At 41.3% G+C, this 17,786-nt stretch overlaps 1 protein-coding gene across 1 annotated transcript in view; it reads right to left on the bottom strand.

Annotated features, from left to right (window-relative positions):
- LOC120046735 (calcium-activated potassium channel subunit alpha-1-like) overlaps positions 1 to 17,786 on the bottom strand; it is a 220,540-nt gene that overhangs the window by 12,201 nt on the left and 190,553 nt on the right. Inside the window, exons 20-23 of the mRNA XM_038992204.1 lie at positions 7,484 to 7,607; positions 6,693 to 6,917; positions 6,083 to 6,275; positions 4,777 to 4,893 (exon numbers count right to left, since the gene is read on the bottom strand). Of these exons, the coding sequence (XP_038848132.1) occupies positions 4,777 to 4,893; positions 6,083 to 6,275; positions 6,693 to 6,917; positions 7,484 to 7,607 (659 nt within the window). The remainder of the gene's footprint in view (positions 1 to 4,776; positions 4,894 to 6,082; positions 6,276 to 6,692; positions 6,918 to 7,483; positions 7,608 to 17,786) is intronic.

Below are 17,786 nucleotides of genomic sequence, written 5' to 3'. Positions count from 1 at the left end.
GACTGTTTCGTTCGTTCGTCGTTTTGTGTAGTCATTTTCCTGTTCGTGAGTTCTTCGTGTTATGTAAGTTCTTATGTTCAGGTTCGTCTACTCCGTTTGTTGTTTTGTTTAGTTTCAAGTGAAGTTCGTGTTTTCGTCTTTACTTAAATAAATCATGTCATATCAAGACGCTGCATTTTGGTTTAATCCCTGCTCCTCCTCTTCGGATGAAGAGGAGGAGGAACGCCGTTACATCGGCGCATGTGACAAATACAATTTGATTTGATTTAATCAAAGAAAACAAACAAAAAACGAACTAGGTCTCCCCTTTACCTGTGAAATAATTGTCAAAGTAGAAAATTGTGTGTTAACTCAAAATGGGTAACAATTCTACAGAGATCCAGCAAAAAATAGGACCATTATGGATTTCAGGTAAAATAACAACCCAATGTTTATCTCCCACGACAAAGTAGCTAGCAACAACAAGCTAGCTAAATGTCCATGAATGTTTCATGTGTGTTTCGACCAGTCTCCAAATGAATAGAGTTGGTTCACAGTTGGTTTTGATATTTTAACTTCATAAACGCGTCATAAACGTGTCTGGTGGGGAGAGACAAAAATCAACATGACCACAATGGTGGACGCGCGTATGGGGCCGGTTTGGTCAAGGTGTAGGCTGCTGAATATACAATACAGTACAACTCAATTTGATCAAAAGCTCAACCATATGGAGTAAAGAATTATCATGCATACTATATACTTTTACATACAGACTAAATGTGCAACTTAATCTAAGACATGGTTCACATCCAACAGTGACTATGAAGCATCACATATTCAGTGATAGAACGTACACAATGCCTGATAGCACAGAGGGATTGCTTTAAACAGTCAATGGCAGGGGATATGGATTGTTATGAGAATCAAAGGGGGTTTAGTATTTCAAAAGTATACATTCAAATCATTGTTGTACTTGGAGAAGATCTTAATCTTTATAGGCATCGTTGATGAAACCAAACATTCACCGAGTGTAGAAAACATTAGGTACACCTTCTAATATTGAGTTGCACCCCCTTTTGCCCTCAGAACAGCCTCAATTCTTTGGGCCATCTACAAGGTGTCTCTACAAGGTGTCGAAAGCGTTCCACAGGCATGCTGGCCCATGTGACTCCAATGCTTGCCACAGTTGTGTCTAGTTGGCTGGATATCCTTTGGGTGGTGGACCATTCTTGATACACACAGGAAACTGTTGAGCGTGAAAGACCCAGTACCGTTGCAGATCTTGACACACTCAAACCGGTGCGCCTGGCACCTTCTACCATTCACCGTTCAAAGGTACTTAAATCTTTTTTTCTTGCCGATTCAACCTCTGAATGTCACACAAACACAATCCATGTCTCAATTGTCCCAAGGCTTAAAAATCCTTCTTTAACTTTTTATTGCAGTGGGCTAAATCAGGGTCAAATAATTTATTGGTAGTCTTAAACAAAATGGATTAAATAAAATAAAAAATCCTCTTGAATCTACACACAATACCCCATAATGACAAAGTGAAAACAGGCTTTAAAAAATGTTTGCAAATGTATTACAAATAAAAAACAGAAATACATTATTTACATAAGTATGCAGACCCTTTGCTATGAGACTCGAAATTGAGCTCAGGTGCATCCTGTTTCCATTGATCATCCTTGAGATTTTTCTACAACTTGATTAGAGTCCACCTGTGGTAAATTCAATTGACTGGACATGATTTGGAAAGGAACACACCTGTCTATATAAGGTCCCACTGTTGACAGTACATGTCAGAGCAAAAACCAAGCCATGAGGTTGAAGGAATTGTCCGTAGAGCTCCGAGACAGGATTGTGTCGAGGCACAGATCTGGGGAAGGGTACCAAAAAATGTCTTTAGCATTGAAGGTCCACAAGAACACAGTTGCCTCCATCATTCTTAAATGGAAGAAGTTTGGAACCACCAAGACTCTTCCTAGAGCTGGCCGTCCGGCCAAACTGAGCAGTCGGGGGAGAAGGGCCTTCGTCATGGAGGTGACCAAGAACCTGATGGTCACTCTGACCGAGCTCTAGAGTTCCTCTGTGGGGATGGGAGAACCTTCCAGAAGGACAACCATCTCTGCAGCACTCCCCCAATGTACATTACAGAAGACTGAAATATAACAAAACCGTTTGACATAGAAACACTGGATTTTTGGTGTAAAAATCAATAAATGTTTATTAATTATGAAAAATAGTAATAACATTCCACCCATGATGCCACTAGAGGGCGCTTTGGTCATTTGACTGCAGAAAAGGTTTATCCTGTCTCCACCCCTTCATCTACACTGTGGATTTAACAAATTACATCATTAAGCAATCATAGCTTTCACCTGGATTCACCTGGTCATGGAAAAAGCAGGTGTTCCTAATATTTTGTAAACTCAGTGTATATTGAATCTGTGAGTATTGTCTCTGGTTGGATTTGTGGTCAGCTCTTACAACCCATATCCAGGCCATTCATGCACTCATGAATTCATGCATATTTAAAGCCTCAAGCTTTGAAATTCAACACAAACAATCCTCAAGAGATTAAATATATAGTATTAACGACACCAATAAGATATCGTTTTGTCTTGTAAATATAGCTATAGTTCCAACTATATCTACACTGAACAAAAGTATAAAAGCAGCATACAACAATTTCATTGATTTTACTGAGTTACAGTTCATATGAGGTTATCAGTCAATTTAAATTAATTCATTTGGACCTAATATATGGATTTCATATGACTGGGAATACAGATATGCATCTGTTGGTCACAGATACCGTAAAAAAAAATGGGCCTCACAATGGGCCTCAGGATTTCTTCACTGTTTTCTTGTGCATTCAAATTGCCATCCATGAAATACAATTGGGTTCGTTGTCTGTAGCATATGCCTGCTCATACCATAACCCCACCGCTACCATGGGGCACTCTGTTCACAATGTTGACATCAGCAAACTGCTTCCCCACAAGATGCCATAAACGTGGTCTGCAGTTGTGAGGCCGGATGGACGTACTGCCAATTCTCTAAAACGACGTTGGAGGCAGCTTATGGTAGAGAAATGAACATTCAATTCTCTTGCAACAGCTCTCTTGGACATTCCTGCAGTCAGCATGCCAATTGCATGCTCCCTCAAAACTTGAGACATATGTGGCACTGTGTTGTGTCAAAACTACACATTTTTGAGAGGCCTTTTATTGTCCCCAGTACAAGGTGCACCTGAATAATGATCATGCTGTTTAATCAGGTTCTTGATATGGTCCCATGTGGCTCAGTTGGTAGAGCATGGCGCTTGCAACGCCAGGGTTGTGGGTTCAATTCCCACGGGGGGACCAGGGTTCAATTCCCACGGGGGGACCAGGATGAATATGTATGAACTTTCCAATTTGTAAGTCGCTCTGGATAAGAGCGTCTGCTAAATGACTTAAATGTAAATGTTGATATGCCACACCTGTCATGTGGATGGATTATCTTGGCAAAGAAAAAATGCTCACTGACAGGGATGTAAACAAATTTATGCACAACATTTGAGAGAAATAAGCTTTTTGTGCCTATGGAACATTTCTGGGATCTTTTATTTCAGGTCATGAAACATGCGATCAACACTTACCGTGTGGCGTTTATATTTTTGTTCAGGGTATTCCGTTAAAAAGTCTTCTTACATACTTTTCACTGCCCAAAACTATGTCAATTTTTTTTTACATGCCTTTGACCACAAAAAGCACAAAGCTTTTAAAAAAGAAAGTATTGATGTTGAGTTTTGTTTCAGAAGTGTTACTTCTATCAGACACTTCCAGCTGGGTGCGAAAATAAACGTCAGTCAGATTTGACGAGTCAGATGAAAGGAAGGAGGTCATTGGCCAGAGGATATGATCTATGAAGAACTAAGATGCTACTTTGGAAACAGCCACAAGGACTTGTATTGGGATGAAAGGTCCTTGTGATTCTCAGAAAAGAGAAAGAAAAGAACAGGCGCATGAAGAAAGGAAGAAAAAAATAGGCCAAAACAGTGAATTGCAACAAAAGAACCCAGAGTAACATAGTACAATGTGCTCAAAGTGATACCATGGGAATGAACCAGATTAGTGCTACGTCCCAAATGTCACCCTGTTCCCTACATAGTGCACTACTTTTGACCAAGGCACAGGGCCCTGGTCAAAAGTAATGCACTACATAAGTAATAGGGTGCCATTTGGGAAGCAACCACAGCCTCTTGGGCCAGGCAGGACAAGAAATCAAAAGGAAGCTTGATGGAGGAAGAGGAGGAGGCGGCTGTAGAGCAACACTGAGGCAGTAGCTTCTTACCCAGCTCTGTTATTATTTGTATGTTGATCCCACTGCTTTTATCCTGACTGAATGAAACCACAGGCAGGACTTTGCCTGCTGTTTTTGATAATGTTGCTACAGACAAGTGTTAGGGAGAAATAGTTACGTGATGAAGCATGTTCAAGAGGTTATTAAGATTAGATGAATGTATTAGTCATGAATGGTTAAAAACATGAAAATCATCTTCAGAATGACTGAGGAATTATGTTCTGTTTGGTTTTGGTTGGTTGTCATCGTCAAAACCTGAAACATTCTTACTATAGATTAGATTAGAAAATGTTTCATATTCTCAATGAGGCAATTCATTTTGGTGCTTTTTCGTCAATCATTACAAAAAAGTATTAATATAATTACATGAAACTTTTCCTTTTCACACATTTCACCCTCCTGAAAGAGTTTGTCAAAGTGACATTTCATTCATACCTGCTGACATACCTAGTTCAGTGATGATGGGGATGTTGGCTCCTGTTGTGATGGAAGCCTGTCGGACCAACCCCCCATGAAGTGGACTGTTTTCAGGAGAGGACCTGTCCATGCCTGGAGGAGTGAAACCTGCATGGAAAGATATATAGACGTTAATGACTGCCTATGACATATATTAAAAGGCTGTATGTAGCTGTTATGAAGGCTTTATAAATGCGTACATTGTGGGTTACTACAAAACACATTCCTGCTATGTAGCACTGTTGTTCTGCCCCTGAGCAAGGCATTTAACCCCATTGTTCCACGGCGCCGATGACGTGGGTGTAGATTAAGGCAGCCCTCCGCACCTCTCTGATTCAGCGGGGTTGGGCTAAATGCGTAAAAAACATTTTGGTTGAATGCATTTAGCTGCGCAACTGACTAGGTATCCCCCTTTCCCTTTACTTATCTATTATCTGAGGAAGGTATATCAGTAGAAAGGAACAAATAATGATTTATTTATAATAAGTTGATATATATTTTAGCCATTCTTTGTCACATTCAAATAATTTGTAGTAAGACAATATTACACAATGTTGAGTGTAATATTCTTGAGAGGTCCCTCCATCCATCCCTAAAACATAACAAATGTTACATGTGGCCCATTTTGTTTCCATTAAAGCCACGAAATAATAAAACAAGTGACGTGAGATTGACTTGACATCTCTTGCTTTCCTCAAACTGACAAGTAAACACATTAATTCAGTGATGCTGTATGCATTATACATGGTCCTTGTTTTGACATCTGTGTCTTGCTGCTGACTACGGAAAACCGCTAGGTCATACAAGTATTAGAGACACAACCAAAGTGCACAGAAATGTATTTTCAGGTCAAGAGGTCTCATTTACATTACATTCAATGCCAGGGAGTGGCAGGCCATTACTGAAGACCATTTCACTCCACTGCCACTCCTCACACGAGAATTGTTTGATATAATATTGATAAATGATCTGCTATAAAAAATATATAGAAATTGCCAGATTGATTACATATGAATAATAATAATAATTCTTATTATTCATTTGCATTTTAATCTACAAACAAATACACATTTAATTGACTTTGCTTCCTCAAGTAAGGCTTTATGCCAGAATAATGCCAGATTATCACCAATTACATTATGAAGAAACCAACCAGTAGCTAACTAGTCATTGAAGAACATGAATCACCAGGCTTTCCTGTCAAACACACCCGGTCAGGGATATTCTTCCTGCCAGGGCCTGTCCCCTCTGGGCAGAGCACTGAACTATGATAGGCCAACTCCTTCCCCTTGCTTACCTTGGGAGTTAGCCTGCAAGACCCCGATGCTGTCGTCAAACTGCATGGACTTGATGTTGAGTGACGCCAGGATGCATTCCTTGTCCTGCAGTGACGCGTCGTCAATATTGTTCTGATTGGCCGACAGGATGACACACATGTCACAGAGGTTGATATTGACAGCCCTCAGATCGGCCCGGCTTAATGGTGTGCCCTGTGAAATATGAATATAAGATGAACAAACATTATTCTATAATAAATGATAATAGTAGAGATGTGATGGTGTGCCCTGTGACAGGAGAGGGATACAAAGGTGAAAAAGTTATTCTATACACTGTAAAACATTTCCTGTAATTTTTACAGTAAATTACTGGCAGCACAGTAATCTGTTACAGTGTAATAACTTGTACAACACTGTAGTTGAACAAAGCCAAAATGTAAAGGTATATACAGCTATATAACATTAAACAAAGATAGTCATTGTACAAAGTGTGAATGGTCACGTCATATCGCTGAGTCTCAGTTTCAGTTATTTAACTCTGTTTCAATTAACTCATATTCCTTTTGTGTCTTTCTTCTGGAGGAAAACAAACTGACATCAATTTTCAAAATGTGATTTAGCTCTACTCACAGGTAAAATGGAGACTTTGGGGAAGTTGTGAAGGGTCTCCCATTCCCTCTTCAGGTACTCCAGAGAACCCACAAACACGATGGGTTTCAGCTCGTGGTAGTGGAAGTTGCTAGCTCTCAGAGGCATCACAAGGTTCCTTAGGCCCACCAAAGCCGACTTCGCGTCTCCAAATATACAGACGACCACGTGGCCGCTTAGGACAGTCATGGCAGCTTCACTTCTGGTCTGAAACAGGGAAACAAATCCAGTGACATAATATAATTCAAGCCTTATAAAAGGACATTAGAAAGGCTCTTACTTATAACAAGTAATAAAGCATTATACCTGCAGGCTGCAAATTACTAACCAATGCTATCCTTATTCAGTTCAGTTATTCTGAACAAAGTGTCCCTTGAAATTATTATTCACCTACTGACTGTAATATAGTATCTATTAGATTGTAATTTGCCATTTCTAATACAGCATATTGGTATAAGAAATGTCCTATACACAGGACTCCCCCATGGAGCAAATGGCATGCCAACCACCTCATTACAATGTGTTTAACTGCCCTTTTGTGACACGACACGTCTGTCGCGGGAGAGGACCGTGTCACCGGATACGTTCCAAATAACACCCTATTCCCTTTATAGTTGACTACTTTTGACCAGGACCCACAGAAAACCCATAGATTTCAGGTAAAAAGTAGTGCACTATATAGGAAATAGAGTGACATTTGGGACACAGCCACTGATGAATGACCCCCTCAGCGGGAGGGAGTATGGAGAAGCGTGAGGGAGTGAGGTACCCACCAAGATGACCTTCTCGATGTCTTTGGACTGGCACCAGTGGAACATCCCTGTGGAGTCGTACTTCTTCACGTTCATGTCCATGTTCTCAATCTGTTCGTTCCCCGGCATGAGGAGAGGGTCATGCCTAATCAAACAAAAGAAGGAGGGAGGGAGGAGAGAGATGAGGGAGGAGAGAAATGGAAGGATAAGAGATAGACCTGGAGGGAGGATTGAAAGCTTGTCGTCGTTGTGTCGTTTTAAAACGTAATGAACTGGCGCGTGGTCGGCAGCCGCTGGTCAATATTTGAACATCAAGATGAAAGGCAATAAATTGTTGAGCAATATTTACATGCGGTCGTATAACCTGAAAGTTGGCGAGACATATTTATCTGGTTTATATTTCAGCTCAGCAGATGGAGGTTGTCACGACTTCCGCCGAAGTCGGTCCCTCTCCTTGTTTGGACGGTGTTCGGCGGTCGACGTCACCGATCTTCTAGCCATCATTGATCCATTTTTCATTTTCCATTGGTTTTGTCTTGTCTTCCTACACACCTGGTTCCAATCCCATCAATTACATGTTGTGTATTTAACCCTCTGTTTCCCCTCATGAGATTGTTTGTTGTATGTAGGTGTGTATTGTTAATTCTGGTGTGCGACGGGTTTTGCACCCTCTATTTGTTATGTTGTATACTTTGGTTTTCGGAGGTTTTGATGTTTATTAAACAGCTCCGTTTTTACCAAGTTTATTCTCCTGCGCCTGACTTCCCTGCCAGCAGCACGCACCACATTACAGAGGTATAGTATATCATGCTTACAAGCTAGAGATAAAGAACATCAGGATACTAAAGGATGTTTTGTCTACATGTCAGAAAAGCATATTTCAGATCAGGGAACCTGACTGCTGCTGTCACAGTTCCAAAAGTGGTGAGTGAAGGAGTCAGGCGCAGAGAGCAGGGTAGTTCAGAAAGGACGTGGATTTAATATTCCAAAATTATCAGAGAGACGGTCACGCCACACACACAAGGGCGCGTAAAGTCCCAGTCCAAAACAAACAGGACTAAATTGAATCGGAACAGACACCACAAGAATGAAATGAAACACCACAAACAGAAAAACAAGCCCGCACAAAAGTCGGCGGGCCAACTGGGTTTAAATAGCCCACAATCAAACCTAAACACAAAACAGGTGCAACAAATCAGACAACACTAAATGATACAGAAAAGGGGATCGGTGGAAGCTAGTAGGCCGGAGACGACGACCCGCCGAGCGCCGCCCGAACGGGAAGAGGCACCATCTACGGCGGAATTCGTGACAGCTGCTTACAGTATGTACAGTGCCTTCAGAAAGTATTCACACGCCTTGACTTTTCCCACATTTTGTTGTGTTACAACCTGAATTTAAAATATATTAAATTGACATTTTGTGTCACTGTTCTACACACAATACACCATAATGTCAAAGGGGAATTATGTTTTTAATAAAAAATGGAAAGCTGAAATGTCTTGAGTCAATAAGTATTCAACCCATTTGTTATGGCAAGCCTAAATAAGTTCTGGAGTAAACATTTGCTTAACAAGTCACATAATAAATTGCATGGACTCACTCTGTGTGGAATAATAGTGTTTAACATGATTTTTGAATGACTACCTCATCTCTGTACTCAACACATACAATTATCTGTCAAGCAGTGCATTTCAAACACAGATTCAACTACAAAGAGCAGGGAGGTTTTCCAATGCACCTATTGGTAGATGGGTAAAAACAAAAAACACAGACATTGAATATTCTTTTGAGCATGGTGTAGTTATTAATTACACTTTGAATGGTGTATCAATACACCCAGTCACTACAAAGATACAGGCGTCTTTCCTAACTCAGTTGTCAGAGAGGAAGGAAACCACGCAGAGATTTCACCATGAGACCAATGGTGACTTTAAAACTTCTTACGGCTAGGGGGCAGTATTTGGAAGTTTGAATGAATGAGGTGCCCAAAGTAAACTGCCTGTTACTCAGGCCCAGAAGCTAGGATATGCATATAATTGGTAGTATTGGATAGAAAACACTCTAAAGTGTTAAAATATAATGTCTGTGAGTATAACAGAACTGATATAGCAGGCGAAAACCCGAGGAGAATCCATCCGAAATGCTTTTGTTTTGAGGTGACATCATTTAAAATGCCTGTCTATGGGAATATCAAAGGAATACCTCCCAGATTGTAGTTCCTAGGGCTTCCAGTAGATGTCAACAGTCTTTAGAAAGAGTTTCAGGCTTGTTTTTTGAAAAATGAGCTAGAATTTGTAGTTTTTCTAGGTGGCTCCCATTTTGGCTGTAGTATTGTGGAGCGCGTGGATGAGAGCGTGCACTTCGTTATTTATCTCCGGTAATGAACATACTATTCTCCGTCTTAAATTTGATCATTTATTTACATATTAGGGTACCTGAGTATTGATTAGAAATGTTGTTTGACTTGTTTGGACGAAGTTCATTGGTAACTTTTGGGATTCATGTGTATGCATTTTGAACAATGGAAACCGGTGGATTACTAAGTCAAGCGCGCCAACTAAACTTACTTTTTGGGGATATAAAGAAGGACTTTATCGAACAAAAGGACAATTTGTCATGTAGCTGGAACCCTTGGGATTGCAAACAGAGGAAGATCTTCATAGGAAAGTGATTTATTTTATCGCTATTTCTGACTTTTGGTGACGCCTCTGCTTGTTTGGAAAATGTTTGTAATGCTTTTGTATGCGGGGCGCTGTCCTCAGGTAATCGCATGGTATGCTTTAGCCGTAAAGCCTTTTTGAAATCTGACAAAGCGGCTGGATTAACAAGAAGTTAAGCTTTTAAACGATGTAAGACACTTGTATTTTCATGAATGTTTAATATTACGAATTTTGTATTTTGAATTTCGCGCTCTGCAATTTCACCGGATGTTGGCCAGGTGGGACGCTAGCCCAAAGAGGTTTTAAAACAGTTGAATGGCTGTGATAGAACAAAATGGGGGATGGATCAAAAACACGCATCCTGTTTGCAATAAGGCACCAAAGTAAAATATGTGTCAAAGAAATTCACTTTCTGTCCTGAATACAAAGCGTTATGTTTGGGGCAAATACAACACATCACTGAGTACCATTCCACATATTTTCAAGCATGGTGGTGGCTGCATCATGTTATGGGTATGCTTGTCATCGGCAAGGACTAGGGAGTTTTTTGTTTAATAAAAATAAATGGAATAGAGCTAAGCACAGGCAAAATCCTAGAGGAAAACCTGGTTCAGTCTGCTTTCCAACAGACACTGGGAGACAAATTCGCCTTTCAGCAGGACTATAATTTAAAACGCAAGGCCAATATACACTGGAGTTGATTACCAGGATGACATTGAATGTTCTTGAGTGGCCTATTTATAGTTTTGACTTAAATCAGCTTGAAAGTCTATGACAAGACTGGAAAATGGCTGTCTAGCAATGATGAAGAACCAACTTGACAGAGCTTGATGAATTTTTTTAAGAATAATGTGCAAATATTGTACAACCCAGGTGTGCAAATCTCTCAGAGCCTTACCCAGAAAGACTCACAGCTGTAATCGCTGTCAAAGGTGATTCTAACATGTATTGACTCAGGGGTGTGAATACTTATGTAAATTAGATATTTCTTCATTTAATTTTCAATAAATGTGTAAACATTCTAAAAACATGTTTTAACTTTGTCATTATAGGCTATTGTATGTAGATGGGTGAGGGAAAAAATGTATCATCCATTTTGAATTCAGGCTTTAACACAACAAAATGTGGAATAAGTCAAGGGCTATGAATACTTTGTGAGGGCACTGTATGTGTCACAAATGGCACCCTAGTCCCTATATACTGTAGTGCACTACTTTTGACAAGAGCACTATGGGCCTTGGTCAAAAGCAGTGCACTATATAGGGAAAGGGTGCCTTTGGTTCGCACCCTCTTTCACTATTGTTAAGTGTCCTGCACTCAATATAGCACTTTACCTCTTTCGGGTTTTCACATAAGCCATCAGCAGGACTGCCCATAAAATTCCAGTTTCCATCCTCAAAACACACTCATCAATATGATATTAAAAACCTTTTAGGGGATCTGCAAACAAATCACTTTTACTCAAAGTCGAAGTCAAAGCTTTTTTATTCTTATTTTTTTCCAGACTCTTTTTTCCTGCTTATTCCTGTCAGAAGTGATCAGTGGAGACGCCAACAAACTGCAGGGTCATCAGAGTGAGTGACATCAATGGTGAGGAGGAAGAAGGAAGGAGATGGCAGCAATACACTGCTTCTGGATGCCTCACAAATTGCACCCTACTCCCTATATAGTGCACTACTACCTTTGACCAAGGCCCAAGAGCCTCTGGTCAAATGGGCCTTGGTCAAAAGTCGTGCAATACATAGGGAATAGGGTGCAATTTGGGACAAACCCTCTGACTGGCATGAGCATGGACAACCAATTACGGCTTCCTTACAGCATACAGCTTCTGGCGCTGCACTCCTCACGGTAAAAGCTTTAACAGACCACACTTTAAATATTTCAGCAATTTGCCCAATCATATTTGCTTTCCAAACTGAAGGTCATTAATGTTTTAGCATCTGAGCGGTGTGTGTGTCAGGACCGAACAAACCAATTTCTAGTGAGCGCGGTTATGAGCATCTGAGCTTGATGGTATCCTACACTGACCACTAAACGTTCTCCAAACAAGCGTACCTGCGGTTGTACTGTGCATGCATTGACGCTAAAACAGATATGATCTTTACAGTCCTTTTGAAAACAGTTGCAATATTCAGGTTGTGGAGACAGGTTGGGGAGAAGGCCAATCGGTAGTATGAGGGTTAAAGCACATTTTATATGGGATTAATAATTGTGTTTTAGGATATAACGCCTTATCATCAAGTGCTACAGGCCTAGAAAAATAAGCATGCCTGTTGCCATGTTAATCTTTGAAAATAAAACTACTTTTAGTTCCATGTCCCTAGCTTTTGTTACAACATGGATTAGTCAAATACATTTGCCTGAAGATAATACCCTCTGAAATATACACATACTCTGTCTTCATCCTTTTAAATACTTTATATATTTTATCAGTTAAAAGCACTGTATCTTTGATCTATATGGACATTAGAAGAATGCCACCCTAAGGAAGGTTTTAAGTATGCATGATGGTGTCAACTGAAAGTACAATCCTTCAGGCTCCATCAGACAGGAGACCCAAAATGTCTGCCTGTGGGGGTTTAACCCAAGGCTATAGTCATAATGTCCTCTCTCTCAGGAATGTAGTTGGATAACGCTGGCAAACGTCTAATTTAAAGAAGCAATCAGCAGTTGAAACAATAACAAAGCAAACTCCCGTCTCTGTTTTGGTAAAAAGCTGAGGGATGGGGCTAGAGAAATGTAACCACTCTAAAATTCATGGACAGAGCTATGGATGCAAGGAAAGACCATCCATGATATCAAAATTATACTTTTAACAATGTTTTGAGGATATATAGTGTTTATTTAAATGTACATTGTTTACAAACATTGGCGTAAAACAAGCTTATATTTAGGGTTCTGATGGAGTGTGACAACTAAGCTCATGAGGCATTTATTTTATTATAATCTTCAAGAATCAGTGTATATCATTAATTTATAAGTCCAAAAATGGATGAAGCAACTGCAGATTGCCCCTTTAAAATGCTTTCTACTTCTCAAACTCAAATCTGTCAGGAGAACTCAATTCAAAACGACAATTCAAAAAGACCCAGATTTGTACGTGAAAGACACAAAGGTTGTGTTTAAACAGGGTTAGTGGAAGAAAAATCTTGGTTGTTTTAGTGTAGTGCACGACTCACACTTAAATATGTGAAGATACACTATACAGTACCAGTCAAAAGTTTGGACACACCCACTCATTCAAGGGTTTTTCTTTATTTAAACTATGTTCTACATTGTAGAATAATAGTGAAGACATAAACTATGAAATAACACTTATGGAATCATGTAGTAACCAAAAAAGTGTTCTTCAAAGTAGCCAGCCTTTGCCTTGATGACAGCTTTGCACACTCTTGACATTCTCTCAACCAGCTCCATGAGGTAGTCACCTAGAATGCATTTCACTTAACAGGTGTGCCTTGTTAAAAGTACATTTGTGGAATTTCTTTCCTTCTTAATGCATTTGAGCCAATCAGTTGTGTTGTGACCAAGTCCATATTATGGCAAGAACAGCTCAAAGAAGCAAAGACAAATGACAGTCTATCATTACTTTAAGACATGAAGGTCAGTCAATCCGGAAAATTTAAAGAAGTGCAGTCACAAAAACCATCAAGGGCTATGATGAAACTGGATCTCATGAGGACTGCCACAGGAAAGGAAGACCCAGAGTTACCTCTGCTGCAGAGGATAAGTTCATTAGAATTACCAGCCTAGGGCCTCCCGAGTGGCGCAGTGGTCTAAGGCCACTAGAGATCCTGGTTCCAGTCCAGGCTCTGTTGAAGCCGGCCACGACCGGGAGACCCAATTTTGTCCATTCGCGCACTAGCGACTCCTGTGGCGGGCCGGGTGCAGTGCACGCTGACATGGTCACCAGGTGTATGGTGTTTCCTCTGACACATTGGCGTGGCTGGCTTCCGGGTTAATCGGGCATTGTGTCAAGAAGCAGTGTGTCTTGGCTGGGTTGTGTTTCGGAGGACGCACAGCTCTCGACCTTCACCTCACCTGAGTCCGTATGGGATTTTCAGTGATGGGAAAAGACTGTAACTACCAATTGGATACCACGAAATTGGGGAGAAAAAGGGGTACAAATTAATATATAAAGAGTTACCAGCCTCAGAAATTGCAGCCCAAATGAATGCTTCACAGAGCTCAAGTAACAGACACATCTCAACAACAACTGTTCAGAGGAGACTGCGTGAATCAGGCCTTCATGGTCGAACTGCAAAGAAGAAACAACTCATAAAGGACACCAATAAGAAGAAGAGACTTGGGGCCTCCCGGGTGGCGCAGTGGTCTAGGGCACTGCATCGCAGCGCTAGCTGCGCCACCAGAGACTCTGGGTTCGCGCCCAGGCTCTGTCGCGACCGGGAGGTCCGTGGGGCGACGCACAATTGGCCTAGCGTCGTCCGGGTTATGGAGGGTTTGGCCGGTAGGGATATCCTTGTCTCATCGCGCACCAGCCGGGCGCAGTGCGCGCTAACCAAGGGAGGTGCACGGTGCACGGTGTTTCCTCCGACACATTGGGGTGGCTGGCTTCCGGGTTGGAGGCGCGCTGTGTTAAGAAGCAGTGCGGCTCGGTTGGGTTGTGTTTCGGAGGACGCATGGCTTTCGACCTTCGTCTCTCCCGAGCCGTACGGGAGTTGTAGCGATGAGACAAGATAGTAATTACTAGCAATTGGATACCACGAAAAGGGGGTAAAATTTAAATTGAAAAAAAAAACACACAAAAAAAGGAGAAGAGACTTGCTTGGGCCAAGAAACACGAGCAATGGACATTAGACAGGTGGAAATCTGTCAAAATTTGAGATTTTTGGTTCCAACCGCCGTGTCTTTGTGAGACGCAGAGTAGGTGAACGGATTATCTCCACATGTCTGGTTCCCACCGTGAAGCATGGATGAAGAGGTTTGGGGGTGCTTTGCTGTGATTTATTTATAATTCAAGGCACACTTAACCAGCATGGCTACCACAGGATTCTGCAGCGATACGCCATCCCATCTGGTTTGCGCTTAGTGGGATTATCATTTGTTTTTCAACAGGACAATGACCTATTGGCTATTTGACCAAGAAGGATAGTGATGGAGTGCTGCATCAGATAGCCTGGCCTCCACAATCAACCAACCTCAGCCCAATTGAGATGGTTTGGGATGAGTTGGACCGCAGGATGAAGGAAAAACAGCCAACAAGAGCTCAGCATATGTGGGAACTCCTTCAAGACTGAAAAGCATTCCAGGTGAAGGTAGTTGAGAGAATGCCAAGAGTGTGCAAAGCTATCATCAAGGCAAAGGGTGGCTACTTTGAAGAATCAGAGTGGCGCAGCGGTTTTACATTATTCTACAATGTAGAAAATAGTAAAAATAAAGAAAAACCCTTGAATGAGTAAGTGTGTCCAAACTTTTTCCAGGTACTGTATATACAAAAGTATGTGGACACCCCTTCAAATTAGTGGATTCGGCTATTTCAGCCACACCCTATGCTGACAGGTGTATAAAATCGAGCACACAGCCATGCAATCTCCATAGACAAACATTGGCAGTAGAATGGCCTTACTGAAGAGCTCAGTGACTTTCACCGTGGCACTGTCATAGGACGCCACCTTCCAACAAGTCCGTTTTTACATTTCTGCCATGCTAGAGCTGCCCCCGTACACAAAGCGTGGTCCATACAGAAATGGTTTGTTGAGATCAGTGAGGAAGAACTTGACTGGCTTGCACAGATCCCTGACCTCAACCCCATCGAACACCTTTGGTGTCCAACATCAGTGTCCAACCCCACTAATGCTCTTGTGGCTGAGTAGAAGCAAGTCCCCGCAGCAATGTTTCAACATGTAGCGGAAAGCATTCCTAGAAGAGTGGAGGCTGTTATAACAGCAAAGTGTGGACCAACTCCATACTAATGCCAAGCATTTTGGAATGAGATGTTCGACGAGCAAGTGTCCACATAATTTTGGTCATGTAGTGTATGTTGAACAGATCATTTTAAGAGAATAACATTTATGAAATATGCCAAGTTCTCACAATGGTTGATCATCAGAAACAACCACTTCTATTAGCAATTGGCTATCTCAATTTATTTTATCATTTATTCTCAGTAGTTGCCTGCATGTGGATATACCTCTAGTTCAAAGTATAAACCATTAGCTCCTTCATATGTACATTTCGCCTGGGCTGATCTAACATTATCAATTTACCTTATACATTTTTTTATTTTACCAGGCAGGTCAATTAAGAACAAATTCTTATTTACAATGACGACCTGACATGTTGTGTTCTTAATAATCTGTAGAAAGTTGAAAGGAAGACCAGAACAGGTGCTAATAAGAGTGAAAGCATTTAGTGCTTTTACACCCAACTAAATATTTCATTACGAGCTGCATGTTTCACCACTCACTCAGTGGAGGCCTGTCACTTCAATCTCCACTCCCCACCATGACTGGTGATTGAGGCAGAGACTGTCTGCCAAGAGAGCTATCTCTCACAGTCTCACAGACACACTGTGTGCGTTCCAAATGGCACTCTATTCCCTATATATAGTGCGTTACTTTTGACCAGGGCCCATGAGGCTCTGATCATTAGTAGTGCACTATGTAGGGAATAAGGTGCCATTTGGGAAGCAAACACTGTCAACCATGACGGCCTGGCTGCCTGTCACTAGCCTACACCGCCACTCACCTCAGCCGCGATGTACCCAACATGACATGTGTGTCACGGTGCAGACGGGTATAAGCAAATGCTTTGTGACTTTCCACAATTAGATGTGTCTCATGGCCCATCAAGAGGTATGGAAATGGTGTTAATTTCAGCGAGGAGGAAATCGTCAAGGAGGATAGTGGAAGAGGAGGTGAGGTGTGGCTTGTTACTTCAGTGACATGTCACGTTCTCTCTATGCCATCATCAGGAGATGACTATATCACCATGTCTACGTCCCAAATGGCACCCTATTCCCTACATAGTGTGTTACTTTTGACCAAAATGAAGGGCACTTTGTACTTAGGAAATAGGGTTCCATCTGAGACGCATCCTATATCTCCTAGTATCTCCACAGCTGATTGCTTTAATCAACACATACTGTAGGCTATGGGTTTAATTATTTACACTGTGTAGATTTAGCAGAGTTGAAATCTTTATGAATGCCATAGGTTTCAGATCCATCCGTGAACCAAGAAAATTTTGGGGTGTTTTTTTTTACATTCTAATTAGTAATATTTCTCCTGCCTAGCTTGTAAGCCTATCACAGTGATGGATTAATTTAGATTCACTTTCAACATGAAAGATAATACATCAGTAGCGTATAAAATCAATGAATTCTAGAGCATAGGAGTTCACAGCTCAACTGAGAAGAAACTCTGCTAGAAGCTGGGCATTTTATTTGTGTCAAATTTCCTCTTCCAGCATTCCCTTTAGTAAGAGTAATGTAGCTACAGCAGCTCCTAGCTGTGGGTGAACACTCACTCTGTCCCGCTCCACTCCAGCAGGCAATGAAAGCAGGCGATGGCTTTGAAAATGCTCCCCCCATCATACAAACTGACAAAGGCATGCTTTTCAAAAACCCACAGCCAATCTGTTGATCATTACTTATTTACAGAGGCTGTGGGGCCCCCAGGTCCTGTAGAAAACACATTTGA

Source organism: Salvelinus namaycush, chromosome 4, assembly GCF_016432855.1.
Source record: "Salvelinus namaycush isolate Seneca chromosome 4, SaNama_1.0, whole genome shotgun sequence".
In the NCBI taxonomy this organism is placed as follows: Eukaryota; Metazoa; Chordata; class Actinopteri; order Salmoniformes; family Salmonidae; genus Salvelinus; species Salvelinus namaycush.
This window is presented reverse-complemented; position numbering and strand designations above follow the sequence as displayed.